The 16,203-nt window shown below is 38.6% G+C and overlaps 1 protein-coding gene across 1 annotated transcript in view; it reads right to left on the bottom strand.

Annotated features, from left to right (window-relative positions):
- Positions 1–16,203, bottom strand: part of LOC139132988 (orexin/Hypocretin receptor type 1-like) — a 119,124-nt gene that overhangs the window by 1,394 nt on the left and 101,527 nt on the right. The window contains exons 4-5 of the mRNA XM_070699332.1: positions 3,537–4,243; positions 58–2,507 (exon numbers count right to left, since the gene is read on the bottom strand). Coding sequence (XP_070555433.1) covers positions 1,689–2,507; positions 3,537–4,243 — 1,526 coding nt within the window. The 3' untranslated portion in view covers positions 58–1,688. The remainder of the gene's footprint in view (positions 1–57; positions 2,508–3,536; positions 4,244–16,203) is intronic.

Below are 16,203 nucleotides of genomic sequence, written 5' to 3'. Positions count from 1 at the left end.
TAGAAAAGTAACCTTCATGAATACAAATCAAAGAGAATTGTGGGTAATTTATTGTACTGTGTATGGGCTTTGGCTGATTAGAACACAAGTATGACAAACGAAACTGATTGTCATGCGCAAGTTTGCACCAACTATTTACCTTGATTACACAGTGAAACCGTGTATGGGTGCTATATCTTAGCACGTCATTCAGGCTATTTTGAAATGTATTTTGTTAAAACTTAATTTCAGCAGTTAAAACTTCATACAAAGCCTTTTGCCGTGCCCATGTTTTAACCATCTCCGACACCTTACTCAGAATTCCAGTCGTTTTATGGAGAGATATAATCTCAGGTTGCTGTCTGCACAAAATTACTAAAAAGTTATAAAAGTTACTTCTGCTATTTCAAAAATAATGATATATTTCCCCACTCTCTGATTTTCCATATATACTTGACAATGATAACGTTTAACAGATTTTTACATACACAGACTAAATCAAGATCAAAAATATCGAAAATGAGAATTGTGAATCGGCAGAACATCGTTAGACATTACGTTTATTCGGACACATCCTTCAACCTTTCATGAAAAGAAAGTTTGGTAATTCCTCGAAATAGAAATTTAATATTAGAATATATCGTCTTTAAAACAAGACACATTGGACGAAATCTGAATCTGATATGTACACTCAAATATAGCACTTTTTATAAAGTCCACATTTTTGGTCTTTCTCAGTCATATTTTCATTAATGATTCCGAAAAAGAAATACCTATTACATGTATAAAGCGTACATATTGAGGGATTGTACATCACCAATCTAATGCTCAGACTCTAGATGTTGTCTTTACATTGGGACACCTTCTCTAGTCGACGAGAACTTATACATCAAAGTTTTAGCGCTGACATCTGAATAGTCGAGAGCGGTTTAACGAAGAAGGGAAGAACAAGCTTTTAAAAATTATAAACTATTTTGTCTGCAGACTATGCTAAATGGACAGATTTGATTGACCGATGTCAAGTTTTATTATTGTTTGTTTACATCGGTCAAGGTAATTCCTTATTTTAGGTCAATGAACGGCTATTTACAATGCTGTCACCAATGAATTATCCAGCCCCACATAGAAAGACATTCTTCAACATGTTTCTCCGTATGAGTCTTGTGCATGTTTTTTTTAATTGAATGAGGCCATATCGAGTAACAACATGCACCATCTTTATCATTAGGAGAGATGCTCAATATTGAGAATAGAACAAGGAGAGCACACACTAAAAGAAGCCACTTAGTATACACAATACAGGGTGCTTTAGCTAACTAATGACACAATAAATTTGGAATTAAAATTAAATATAGTTTCTCGTCATGGTATGGTAGACTTGTTTCAAGTTGGTAAATCTCTCCGGCATCGCGTACATGTGCGCATGTATTTTCACGTGCACAACCATGACTACACGACTATGACTTGAAAAGCAGTATTGAATGAAGTGCAAAGTCCATGTACAAAAAGGCGCAATGAAGATACAATACCAAGTTCCATTGACACTACATTTTAAACAAAAATCCTTAATGAGGAAAGGTGCGAAGATTGACTATTCCTGCAAGTTTTCTCAAGTCTGCAATAAGTAAGGGTTGCAAAGGATTGTAAACTTGCTAGTTCTTTTTTCACAATATAGGCGTGATGGAACTACGCTTGAGACATTGACGACTCTAGACACTAGAAGCTTTATAGATGATATTTCGAACGGGTAAACGAGGTGATCTCGTCAAATTGACATAAATCGGTTCGTTGCTGTCTGCTGCCAGACAACTATCTGACCCGACGTTCACGGAGTCTCCCTTAGTCTTACGTGTCTCGCTATCAAGAACGTTGAAATACTCCAAACTGTCGTCGTGGTTGTTTTCTGTGTTTGTGCTTTTATTCTGCACGCAGGCGTCGCTTTGAAAATCTTCTGATATGAACACGCTGTCGTTGAGGTCGCTCTCATCTTCCTTTGCCAAATGGTCAATATCGTTTTCCTTGATATTGTAACCAGCAGGGGCACTTTCTGTCCTGAACATCCTGACAATAACAGGTGGTTTGACTGTTGGTCTTTCTTCCTCCTTCACATCGTTCAGTCGATGTACTTGCACCAAACCATGCGAGTAGCAGTTACTGTTCGAGTTGCTTTGCGATGCGCTTGACTTGAAATTGGAGCTCTCTTCAGTAATAGTCGACGCTAACGCAAGAGGACGCTGCATGATCACAACCTGTCGCTGTCGTCGTGGTTTGGTTCTATGCTCCAGCACGTGATTCGGGTACAATTCTGTTTTTAAAAAGTTTGGTCGGGGTATTTCTGGTTCCGATACATTAAATGACCTCTTAATGTGAAAACTTCCAAATGATCTACTTCGTCTTGAGTTCACTCTTTCTCTAAGCGCTGCCATACTTCGAGACCAGCTGACTTGAGACCAGCGAGTACTGCTCTGACTTGTACTGGTACTTCGACTTATGGATGGTCTCATCCTGTTTGGTAGCTTACTAGCCGCCTGACAAACAAACAAACGAAATGCACAGTAATTTTTGTTTATAAATAGAAGGCATATATCGCGAACACATCGCCGACGATATCTGTAAAGCTATCTTGTTATAACGGATATGTATAACTCCCTCCTTTCGCTGTTTATAATCACGTCAGACTAAATCGTGTATAAATTGGTTCAGTCCTTTGAAGAGCTGAGTTTTTGAGCCCTCTGCCTCAGAAGCCAGATCACAGAACACTCTGACTTATATCTCAGAGGAGATCTACGACCGATTTCCTCATAGCTCAAGGCAAAAATACTAGCCCTAACCCTCTGATATAATCCCAAAATTGCTGTTATTGTGAAATATAACCTTAAAAGTCATATCAAAACTAACGGAGTTGTACTGTCACGTTGGCCTTGCAGACAATGACTAGGTTGACCAATGATCTGGTGAGCGAATTCCGCGGAGAGGAATGACTACGGGTATCCTGAATGAAGACAACATTATTACCACAAGAAGTTAATGTTTTTAGCCTTACATGCAATCCATCATGATCACATCCCACCTTGAAAAATTCCGCTTGCATTTTGCAGCCATCAGCAAATACCTGCCACTCTGACTCGTATAAACTGTCTTGTTCGGACTTCAAATTTAATTCAAGCTAGTATCCGAGGAGATTGGGAAACCAACAGAAATACCCCAGCACACCCGTAAACGGTATGCCTGCAGGTGGCACTTAATGTAAATACGATCGTATAAAGAAATTTTGCAAATAAACATGAGAATCGAATCTTGTACTGTCTTAGATATTGAGATTTAAGTTCTGAACAATGCTTTTTGAGAGTGACTGACTGGCTCATAGAGGCTCTGATATCCGAGGGCTCTGGGAGTGCTCCGAAATAAAGGGAACTTTAAAATTCAACTTTACCCAGTTCTTCAATATTAGTCAGTTATATGCATTTACACTACTTCTGTTCCGCAAATTCACACAAACCGCCAAGACAAGGTAGACTTTAATTGAAATATCTTTCCTCAGTGTCGTAAAAACCTACCGGGAGTCGTCGATTGTTTCCACATTGGAAGGCCGTCTTGAAGTGCTTCCGAAAACTTTTGTGCAGGAAGGAGTAAATTATTGGATTCAGGGCACTATTGGCGTGTCCCAGTAATGTGGCAAATGGCAAGAGTGAAATCGCTATCTGGACGTTATTCTGCGTTGTATCACCATGATGGAAATCCTTCCAAACTTGCAAGACATTGTACGGTAACCAGCAAATTACAAACAAGATGGCAACTATGAGTAACATCCGGGCAATTTTCCGTCTTCCCCTTAGCACTGATGTAGCGTAGTATCGGTGGTTCCTGTTCTGGTGGTTGTATGGTAGATTCGTTGCAGACTGTGTGATCTGCACTTCCTCCGTGCACAGTCGTTTCCCAATCAATGTGTACGTTGTAAATATCATTATTGACGGTAGTACGTACAGGAATATGAACAATACCATCCCATAGGTCGAAGAAGTGTTATTTGGCCAGGTTTCCTTGCACGAATATATGTCTTTACCAAGTAAATTGAAATGTTCCACATTCTTCGCGTACAAGACGGGAGAAGCAAAGGACAATGAAGAAAACCATATCACAAATATCACTTTCCGTATAAGGTTTACTTTGGAGATGCTGCGCGCCCTCATTGGGTGCTTGATGGCAAGATATCGTTCTATACTCATCGCAGTCAAAGTAAGAATACTGATGGAGACAGATGTACCTGAAATGAAACGAAAAAGAGATTAGGGTTTTCTGATAGAGGATTGTCCTTTCCTACGTCACATTTAGGAGCAGATTGTAATTGAGCTGCGTGTGGTGTAGCTCTCCGGCAAATCAAAGCTAGAAATCACCTCAGCGTTGAAGTTGTTATTGTCACGGTTTTACTATACACAGAGTCAGAGTTTGGATATTATCTGCGGCGTTTTGGAAGCGTTACGCCAATTTGTTGACTAAAATAACAGTTCTTGTTCTCCTTGAATCATTTCTAAACCGCCATTCGGGTATAGAATAGCCCTAGTTTGAGACTTCTTAGCTTGCTATAAATAATTGCAATCTAACAATCGGATATAACCTTCCGAGTCGCTGCACATTACCAGCTATAGGTTAACTTTCAAAGTCATGCAATGATTTTTCCGTACTCGGTTCTTTAATAGACGCTAAAACAGTAAGGCAACTAATATAACAAAATATCTTGTTAAAATGTCAGCAATAATGTGGAAATAATTGGATTATTTCCTGAACTGATGGTCATATATTATCAACGTGACATTTAAACCCAATCGTATTTCGTGTCAGGTTCACAATCCTAATTTCGCTGTGCGGCTTTGATGTGAACAGAAATGTGTAAAAACGCTCAAAAATTTACCTTGAATCCACACCAAGTACTATTCAGATGGCAATAAAACCAATTTTAATGTATGTCACCACCTTCTTTGATTAAAAAATTCATCATAAATTGTCAAATTTGGCTGAAGGAGAAAAACATATGTCACTGTGCTATAGAAACCCTCGAGAGGTATGTTGAACATTTCCTGAAGTACGATTCGGAAGTTTCGAGTAGGTCTCTCTGTAGGACGTTCACTCACTGCATTCTTAAATGTCACAAGGTATTCCGCCCTGCCTGAATCATCTGTCAGCAAATCTGATATTATTAAATTTAGCTGATCAGTTTGAAGAAACGGCATGGTCGTTCCAGCAATCGTGTATCTATAGTGTGACAGTATCTCACCAACGAAATTCAGCATGTCTGACTGTAACACAGTAGCTTATGGCAATTTGTTTACTGCTCGCCCGTACTTTACCAAAAAAAAAAAATCAATTTAGGAGGACTTTATACCTATCATAATATAAAAAGCCAATTAAATTCATTGATATTGCATATATATTACGCCAGTCTAGTATTGGATGCACTCAAAATGTATGCAGTTCAAGCGAGGTAATTCTTCCGATTTCTCGGAAAAATTTCACATCTCTTTTTTTTTTTCTGCAGTAACGAGGCACGATTATCATAGTCTCTACGTCTGAGGACATTTCAACAGAACATATATGATGACACACGTACTTCAGGCTTTTTTATTGTAACTTCGGTAGTCAAATGTGCTCGCAAAATGTGATCAAGTTGCTAACATTATGCCAGTCTCGTGCTCTGCATTAATTGTCTAATCATGGGTGTAGTAATATAATGGGTTGGTTAAAGAACAGCCACTGAGTCTAAACGAGGCGGCGACCGGGTTTAATGTCAAGTAATTAGCTTGCTTGAGCACGCATAAGAATCTATCGTCAGCGTGAGAAACAAAGACTGCGATTTGACATTTTTAAAGTACTTTTAACAGGTTAAGACAATTCTAGCTTTGTCGCGACTCGAATGCCCCATGCCGTCATCTTTATTTCTTTCGACAGCTACGAGACGCATTTCGTCTGCTGTGCAGCGGCCGATCTGTCAGGAAGTAATAACAGTCTGCCACGAAACTACAAATAGATACAGTCGTGCAAGTTATTACGGACAACCTCACATCCACAACTGACGCCCTAGGAATGAGTTCAAATAGAATTCACAGAACACTGCCGAAGTCGCAAAAACGCCACGTAGCAGTGCCAGGAAGAACAGCAAAATTGGTCACGGTCGACAATAATTCTTGTGGCTGGAATCGGAGTAATTTTAGTTACACAGAAAATTAAAATTGCCGTCACATTCTTATCATTAAAAGAATGAGTATAGATAACGCAATTTCAGTTCAATATTTCACATAATTCTTTATACCACCCACTCTTAAAGTTTTGTTATAAAGATGTCAATATGATGTGTGGGCAAAAGCAATTTTGAAGTTATTCTATATGAAGTCGGCAAATTCATTAAAGACAGAAAAGGATCCTACTGAGAACATTGGTCGGTAAATGTTAATGGTTAAACCTAGTGACCCGTTCGCATATCACAGTGCATACTTATGGCAAGGCAATCAGAGAAGTTGGATTACGTTGTGAGGTTGGAAATTTACTTTATTCATTTTGAACCAATGAAATGTGTACGAAGTAATGTCCGATTGGCTCACCGATGACAATGTTTGGCAAGTGAAAAACTTTCATTGTTGAGCACAGATGCATGTACGTCACACATTTATATTTACCAAAACTTATTTCTATGATACTTGTCCATGGCGTCGACAAAGCATATAGAGATAGGAGTGCAAAATTTTCAGACATCAAGGCAATAAAATAAACAAGACAGACATATTGGAGATGTATCTGTGTTGTAAGATGATGGAATGTTCAGGTCCTAGCTGTTTGTTCACCCACCGGGTTTTCAATATCGTTTCAAAACACGAAAACGGTTGACTTCTGTATTGGGGAGGGCTACACCCGAGAACAGCTGATTGTATAATTTTGACAGGCAGTTGGTTGCCTTATCTTCTCAGGCGAGGTAAACGTGTGGCCTACTTTGCTGGGTACGATATTTTGCTCTAGTGGTTAACATATATGATATTTTTGTAGTTTTTACACGATTAAAGACATACCATGTTGTTCATAAATCTTTTGAAGGTAAACCAATAAGTTCATAATTTCCAGAACATGACTGCACTGAATCAATGTTAATGAATGAAATTCCGAGAATCCAGCTCCTGATATTCCAGCCAATTCGTTCGTTATTACAAGTAACCTTTAACGAAGGAGCACAGAGGCGGAAAAATTTAATGATGGATGGGGAAAATACATTTCCTTGAACGTTACACTGGGTTGTCGATGTTTCATGCAATAATGAGAATGGTTTAATCGATTTTACTACCATACTCACTATACAGCTGCCGGCACTGCCTTGAATCCCCCAGTCTATGACACAGTGACCGCCGGTAATAGGGAGCATGGAATATAAGTCAGATGTATTGGACTAATGACAATACATGTATTAACTTATGTTTCATTGACAGTCCAAAAACATAAATTGTTTTACATCCGCGTGTTAGCCTCGCCAATGCGTAATTCTCCATCGGACGAGAGCTTATGCTGGCTGTATAAACTTTCGCTAGTGCTGAAACAGCACATCATTTAATATCGAATCTTAATACGGAGATAGACAGTATTTAGAAAGTCTGAAAAACAAGCGCTAAAACTATTGTTAAACAGCATTCATTGCCACACAATTAAATGCTGATATAGGGGCCTAATATTATCGCAATAACCCCCTTCGCAGGCGGTGTACACTCGATTTGGGTATAACTCGCTCCTTCCACATAGCTCTCACCTAGCAGTTCGTGGTATATGTCTCCCATTGTACCCAAATCTCGTGTACAGCCACTTGCAGTGGAGGCTATTGCTTGAAGATTTGATTCCAGCGTAGCTTTTCCAAGGGCAAACTTATTTACTGACAGAACGTGAAAACCACATCCGGGAAATGAGAATGTCACATGGTTTGTACTGTTGCAGGAGAGTAACTCCTTGAAATTCACCCACCAGTTGAACCCTGACCCTATAGTTTCAATTACAGGATTGGAAATGTGTGAATGGCAAATACCCAGGGTATGGGGACTCTCCTGATACATTTCTACTGATGAACGGTGGATTAAAGCGTGGGTTCTTTATCAGAACCTGGAAGCCACGACAGGTTATAGCCGATCGTCTGCCTCAGTACTTTGTAATAAGAATAGTAAAGTCTTATAGTATGGTAGCAATAATCGAAATACCAGGACAAAATGTTTAGCCGTACAAGATTATATCATTAAGACGTTTGGCCTATTAGTATGTTGCATCACAAGCCAGCAAAGTCATATAAGTTTCGTCTTCAGGCACGATGATTTCTGACCCTTGACAACTAAAATTAGTACGCAGTCCAAATGATAGTGTGCATACACACGTTTTCACATACATGCATATAATATTTGTATCGATTTTAAAACATATTGTTTCGGGCACGTCGTAGATTAATAGCTGCACTGAGGCACCTTTCTATTCCAATAAAGTCGTGCTTAGGCAACATCATCTCGCATAACAAGCCAAGTGTGTACAGACGATTGCGTATTTGGGTTGCCGACAACAAAGGGCTTACACGTGATCGGGCAACTCAAGATAAGAGCTGTAATGCTTTGAGTATGGATTCGATTGTTGACAAAGCAAGTGAATTACTTTAATGCATAGCAACTAGAACTGATTCTGATAAAGCCAGAGCTTTTTTGTATCCACAGACTTTCTATCGCATTTTTATGTATTTGATACGTGTTAATTGCAGATGATCGTAGCAGTCAAACTGCTTATGCTTAAATACATTTAATAACTAAAGTAGTCCGTTTACATTATATATAGACCCCCGTTTTCTCGATGACCTATGTAAGATCTATATTCTGGATCGACATCAGGATTCGTGTTCTATTACTTAAAAACTGCACAACCATAAACAAATAAACCTTTGTAGGATCGCTCAAATCCTCGAGTCAGTTGGTAAAATCACGAATTGCACTGGTAAAGCAGCTTTCATCTGACTATCAAGAAGTTTCCTCTGCAGAAAAGCCTTACTGGTACAATTTAACGAGAAGTGCTCAAAATAAGTCTTTTTTAACCTCGAGGGAGACAAGCGTAGCTTTGTGGTGATATTTGCTGCTAACATTTAACAATAATTCGTGCAGTAACGCCGCCCTGCACACTGTATAAGTTGCTCATTGATGAGATATTCCTGGAAGTGTTAGTTCGATTCTGTATAATTGACTAGCATGAGGGCAATGAACTGAACCAGCGCTAATTACTACAAATCCCTTCTTGTAAATCGCCAGATATAAGAGATTAATGCACCTACAGTCAAGAACATACTTTCCATAAATATAGTTATTAGTAGCAACCGGTCGACTTTTTCCAGTCCAAAAATTTGGGCGAAAACACGGGTTAAATTAAAAGTTATGTTAATACGCCTGTTTTTAATTTCAATGCGGCAATCGAAGCCCGGATCTGAAGAGTTTTTATCATAAAATCTTCTAGTTTCACATCATTTATCAAATGCTGTTCGGCGACGATACCGTTTCTTACGGCTTTTTGAACCCAATGTTAGATGTTACTGATAAAACGAAACTAGAAGTAATCAGTTTTTGCGTCGTTCATAAAAGAGTAAGCGCCATAAAGTAACGATTTTAAGAGCACATTACAAGTTTAATCCGCCATGCTCCTAATAACGGCGCTTTTGCAAACATGAAAGGGTTCAAATTGTAAAACTTCTGTTTTTCTCTTCATCCGTATTCTTCACTCGTATACGCACTGCACGCAAATAAACTTATTGCACGCAATTACTCTCTCGCCTCATTATTTTAGGGTTCACGAATTCAATATTACCGCATTTTGAATTTACTGGAAGAAGAAGGGACAGCTTGTTGACACGTTCTGGCAATCTATCTAGAGCATAGTTCGGAAAACCTGATTTCCAAAATCTGAAAGGCGGAAACTGGCTGACCTGCATTCCTACTATCCATGAATGTATTAAGAACAGAGCAAATCTACTTCACCTTAACTTTGACAGTAACCGATCTGTGTTCGTGTGTCAACGATTTACAGGTCACGCTGGGTGACAACTGAACACGGCTGATGCTTTTACAGCCTGGTATGTTGCAAACACTTAACGATACGGATTGGGATACGTGCCACTTTACGTGTAAGAAACGCTTTTGACTAGCTTCAATTCTTTTGATAAATCCAATGACGTAGAGCTTATAGAGCATGCCAATGACCTGAAAATAGGACATCTCGCCTGATATGATTCCTATTAGTATGCACTAACTGTTAATTGTTGTGGTATTATAAACAAAATCGAACCATTAGTATATTGCGGAGTTGTGGAAATGGACACGGAAGCAAATCTCTAAAAGATAATGATTGCAAAGTTTCTAAAAAATCTCTAAAAGATAATGATTGCAAAGTTTCGAATACTTAGGATGTTTGCCTGTCTCTACGTCATATAGAGGTACAGTTAATGTCACGTTGTGCCAAAACTATTCTGGCTTCTCCTGCAGATATTAAATTAAATGGTTTGCCCTATTGCAAATAAGAAAGAATAGCTTTCAGTTTTGCCTAAAACCCCTTGTAACATACGATGTTAATACACTTGTAGAGCAGGCATTATTCAAGAGGACTTTGACATCGGTGAAAATTAAAATTGTAGTTTGTCAAACAGGACCTACTTGGGTTTAAACCCCCCCCCCCCCCCCCCCACCTCTACGAATCCAGTATTATGTTATCCGGTGTCGGTCAGTTGAAGGTATTTCTTAACCTGGGAGAAAATGCTTTAACAATTGTTACGGTTTCTTCGATGCATAGAACTGACGCTATCACAGATTATTTCCGTAATTGGTTTGGTTTCTTCTGTTGTGTACAAGTAAAATGATGAAATACGAGTGGTGGTTTGTGATGTCTCTCTGTTAGACTTAGGTTGATTTTATTTTTTTCAGTGTGATCAGATTATCACGAACAGCAACATCATAAACAGGACGAACATTTCTTGGTACCATTAGAGTCGAGTCGTGCCATACAGTAAAAATAAAGTAGCTTTCTCTGGCTTTGATTGACCTTCTAATTTGCAACCCTTTAAGATCATTTTGCTGAGCGATATTGCAATACCACCATATGTTATCACTCACCCGTAAGGACAATAGTTGAACCAGAAGCTCAAAAGTTAAATATGAAGAAGTGCGGATTAAATGAATATAAGTAAACGACCAAATTGAGCGAAATCGTTAGCTCATTAATTCTAGCCGGGTATTGAATGGAAACCGTACTGGAGTCTTTGTTGGAAATAAACCACAGATAACATCACCTGCGCAATCAATGCAAAATCAATAAACTGATCATTAACGGTTTAACTGCAGTAATTGTAAAATCATAACAACGCTTCTGATGAAAACCGCATCTCGTTATCGCAACAAAATATGGATGTCATAAAGAGCAACAGTCATGAAGTCAAGAAAGCGTAATATGGATGTCATTGTGATCTGTGTATGTATAGCACGAAATCATTAACACGACAAAGTGTTCTCCCTTGGCAATTCAATGCAGAGAGCACCGCCAGTCTTTAATGGCAAAGAAAGAGATTTTTAGATTTCCCAAGGCTGTTTTTTTTCAGTTTACCAATTTTAGACCCTGGTTAGATAGATTTATTATCTGGTCAATGCTAGTGTTTACGGCAGCCATGGGAACGCAATTATTAGGTCTTAATTCTCCGAGAGATGAGAACTCAATGATGTCGCGATTCCTTTCGGCACACATTAAGTTGAATACCTTACTAGTTCCGTTGCTTGCATTATTACTCGTAAGCAACGAAGCTCTCTCCTGCCACCCAGATTCGTGTACGTTGTCTGAAGAGCAAACATTCTGAACGAAATACACCGTTTCATTTTCTCAAGCAGATGACTGTCGGAAACCATGAGTTAAGATTATATCGAGTGTTACTCTTTTGGAACTATGATATGCCAAGTGAGGTGACACATTGGCCGCCACGTTCAGATCACATGGAGCCCAACGAGTCTCTGAGAAGGTATGACTTCGATCCCTCATTTCGAATGCCTTTGCATATAAGGCTTCATTTCTTGTGATTACGTGCAATACCATGACTCGCGCCGTTAATTAGTATGCGTACCTTGCAAGAAGAATTTGAAGATGAATAAAGAGTGATTGAATATTGGCGCCAAATTCATAGGCTCGCAGACTAGAGAATTGTGAGAAACGCACTTTTGGCATTTACGGTACACAAGTTTATGGAATACATTTTGAAAGCTTTACAGGAGATTAAAATACGCTACCGTGTTTCAGTACATGGAGTCGCTTGGGTCCGTTACAGTAGACCATCGATTATCCAAACCTCTTGGGGAACAGATATTTTTTCAGATACGCAAGCAGTTCAGCTAACCTAACAATGCGGTTATCGACGTTCGGATAATCGACACTTTGTTGTACTTCTCAATGTGGAAACACTGATTTTATGATTATCCATCACAATTGCATATTATTCACAAATGCATAAAGATACGTCTTATTTCTTACATTTGTCACTGTAAAGTTCTCCATAATATGACACTTGCATGTGCTAACAATTACGCGACGTTTTTGTCAGCTGTTTTACTTTTATTTGTTTATTTTGTTTTGTTTTGTTTGGTCTGGTTAACACAAGGATCGTATCTGCTTAAAAGTTCCAAATTTCAGGTGAAAAAGTTGAAGATTTACTAATTTAATCGTACAACACAGAAAAAAATGTCCCCTAATGGGGGCGTTAACTCTGCGATCTGACCCCTTCATAATTTGTAAATTAATTTGCGTTGGTTGTTTTAAAACCGATACTTTACCTCGCTATTGGTTTTCGGTTGGGATTTCGTGTAGGTCATCACGGTATGATTAGATCCTCCTCAGCGAATCGACAGTCAACGAAAGCAATTACTCCAATACTGCTGGCAATGTTCGTATTACCAGGACGAAAGGAATTCCAACCCTTTTCAACGAGATGCCATTTCAACATAACAGAAAGATTGCCATCGGGAAAGTTCAACCTAAATTTAGGTAGACTTGATACCATTGAGCTCTATTAAAACATAATTAGAGAGTTCTAGATCAGCCCGTATTATGGTATACCTTAAGGGTACAGACCTGACATGAATATATGTATGATGCTGTTGTTTCACATTCAGAATGTGATCTCAGTCATATCAAAGCTCTTGTAAATGACCAGTTAATGGATAGTTACGTCATTTCCGAAGTCATGAAAAATTCACGTCTACCGTCCCTGTGTGAGCTCATCGCCTACACCGACGGTAGGCTTCAACCTAAGCAATGCAATTTCCTTGAGAAAAACAACTGAAGGTGCATGGCCAAGAGCAGGTTAAATTCGATATTTCGTTAAAGATCAAACATCCGTGTACCAGCTGAGTAAAGGAAATTGGAACATAATGGAACAAGAACGCCCCTTACTAGAAGCAAATGTTCATTTTAGCAACAATAATGGATTAAATCCATTGACCTGGAAAAAAGAAGGAATATTCATTATCACTATTTGCCTGGGATAGATCACATGACCCGTCTGTATTTCTTTTTTTGGCATTCCAGCGATGGTCGTTGACTTTCATTGAGTATGGAATTAGGTCACAAACGTTTTTTGTGTCGCCGTTTCACTTTCTTCAGAAATCAAAACTGAATTTAACCAACGTGAGGGGTGATTTACTGGCAGAGTCTCCTCCACGTTGCACAATTTCATCATCACTTTGTTCAGTAATTCATATGAGTAATTTTCACCAGGAGAGTTGCAAAGGCAAAAATAGTGAAAATGAGTGTTTCTATAACATGTTACGAAGTATTATAAGAGGCGTCGGTAAGATCCATTCTTTCACATTAATTTAATTACTTGTTATTTGCTTGTTCTTTATTATTTTCTATTTTTATTTAGTTATTTTGCTTACTTCGATGTATATTTATCTATCTGTATTTCTCTTTGCCTCAGTTTCTGTGTCTTTATTTCCTCAATATATGTATCTATATGTCTGCGTATGTCTGTTCGTCTATTAATCTATTGTGTGAGCCAAATAAGAAGAAATTGTAAATCAATGCGTAGAATAGAACGGAGGAGCAGAGGTATATAATAGCGTCGACAGATTTTCGACACACGTTTTTATCTGTCTTCAATTTTGTTTTTAAGTTAACGCTTTTAATAACACGAAATAATTGTTCTTGACCTTAGCAAAGTCTTGAAATTTTACCAATGAAAAGACCCTTACCCCTCCGTTAATAATGTGCTGGCAGGCGAGTTTCTAGACACGATGGCGGATAGCACAGGTAAGCCACGTCGTTTTACCCATATTGCAATGGTATGGCTTTTGGCACCTGACATAAAGAGTGTTCTTTATATTGTATTTAGTGAAAAGTGCTCGAGTCTGCATTCTGATGAGCTTTCACAAGGTTTATAATACCCTACGGTAATGGATGCAAGTCGTCGAACCTACGAAACAGAAAAGTACTTATGTAGGACGTTCTATGTGAGACAATCAGCAGGGTGACATTATGCTTTGATGGATTGTGATTGATGAATACGAAAATGCTAGGTTTTGCTGCAGGTTCTTGTGAACAGCTAGGTCCATAACCGCCATTGATAATAATGGATTTTGGTCAAACTATTGTGGTGAAAGGTTAAGGATGTCATAGATTGCAGTAAGCCAGGATCGAGTGACGATTTCAAGGCTCGTTTCTAGGTTATTGAAAGCACATAGAGAAAGATAACAGCCGCAGAAATCGGACGGCCTGCTTGTTTGTCCAACCAACCTGTGAATTTGCACGAGAGGTGCGTAAACCTTCAAATCCACGACTTTACATCTACCGCTACGCGGCAGGTCAGATTAAGCAATGATCTTAACATTGTTATTGCAATACAGAGCCATCATTGACGTTTGATTGAAAATTAATCATAGTATTAATATTTTAAAAAAATGAGAATTTCAGAATAAGCTGAAGGATGGTGATGGTAACCCGATTACTGTATCGATTGGTGTCTATCTAATTTTCTTCAAACCACCAAGGTTTATCACCTACCCATGTTACTCATCCAAGGGGAAAACAAAGACGTGTTGATATTGAGAAATGGAAGATCAATAAGCTACTTACAGTTTTAATTGTTTTACAAACTCAATGTGCTTTCATTACTTCCAACAGTGTCAGTGTTTAAGTCGAAAATTCGGTAAATTGACACCATTGCAAAAAATGAAAGACGGCATCAGGTTGGTCGATTTATTGAGCAGGTCTAGTTTTTCTTTCAGGTTATTCTCAGATTTAAGATCAAACGTCTCGTACAGATTCTAAGATCAAAGGGACCCGGTGCTACAACTCTTGAAACCTTCATATGACGAGCATTGTTTATTGTTGACAAGTGGGTCCATTCTCAGCAATATTTGAAAACTAGCATTCTCATCACCTCAGTTCGAAGCGTACAAGTTTACAACGGGGTCGATAACACTAGAACTGCTGTTATTCTTGTATTTAAGGTCACCTGTTGATATTATTAAACTTTCAACTGAACACTATAAGAAAGACAGGTCATTGCTTACCTTTCTTTGAAATCAAATGCATTAAAAGTATGTTCTATGGAAGGAATGAGCAAGAATATTGTTGTGTTGCAGGCTATTATATTTCTATCAGCACAGTATCAGGTGATTGTGATATTTACACGCCATCATAAATGCTATAATCTTCGCCTTGAAATAGAGCAAGTCATAAAGCTATTGCGATTCACTCTCCCCAATATTTTCTTAGTATTCATAGGCCGCTCGTGGAAACTGCTTCCGATAACGCTTGATCTCAAATCGTAAATGTGAGCCAGTACCACGCGACTACGAAATCACCAGACAAAACGAGCGGCGTTCTGTACGATGCCAATTATAACAATGCATTGCATGTCTCCACGGTATAAAACGTGCGTAAACTGATGATAAAAACCAAAGTTCCATTGCCGCTGGCACTACAAAGTGCAATTGCAACATTACTGGAAGGCATTGTAAATTTTTATCTTACTCACGTGATCATCAACTACATAAAAGAGCCTACTAGCCAATATAGGAATAAGAATTTATGATATGAACGATATGACGACATAACCCGAGCACTGTGCCGATAACACAATACTTGTTCTGATTAAACACGAGCACAGAATTTGTTTGTGTTGGAAGACGCCTCATTCGTTCTTGCATA

The sequence above is a fragment of the Ptychodera flava genome, chromosome 5 (assembly GCF_041260155.1).
Source record: "Ptychodera flava strain L36383 chromosome 5, AS_Pfla_20210202, whole genome shotgun sequence".
NCBI classification, from domain to species: Eukaryota; Metazoa; Hemichordata; class Enteropneusta; family Ptychoderidae; genus Ptychodera; species Ptychodera flava.
Note: the sequence above shows the minus strand (reverse complement) of the source record. Positions and strands in the feature narration are given on the sequence as shown.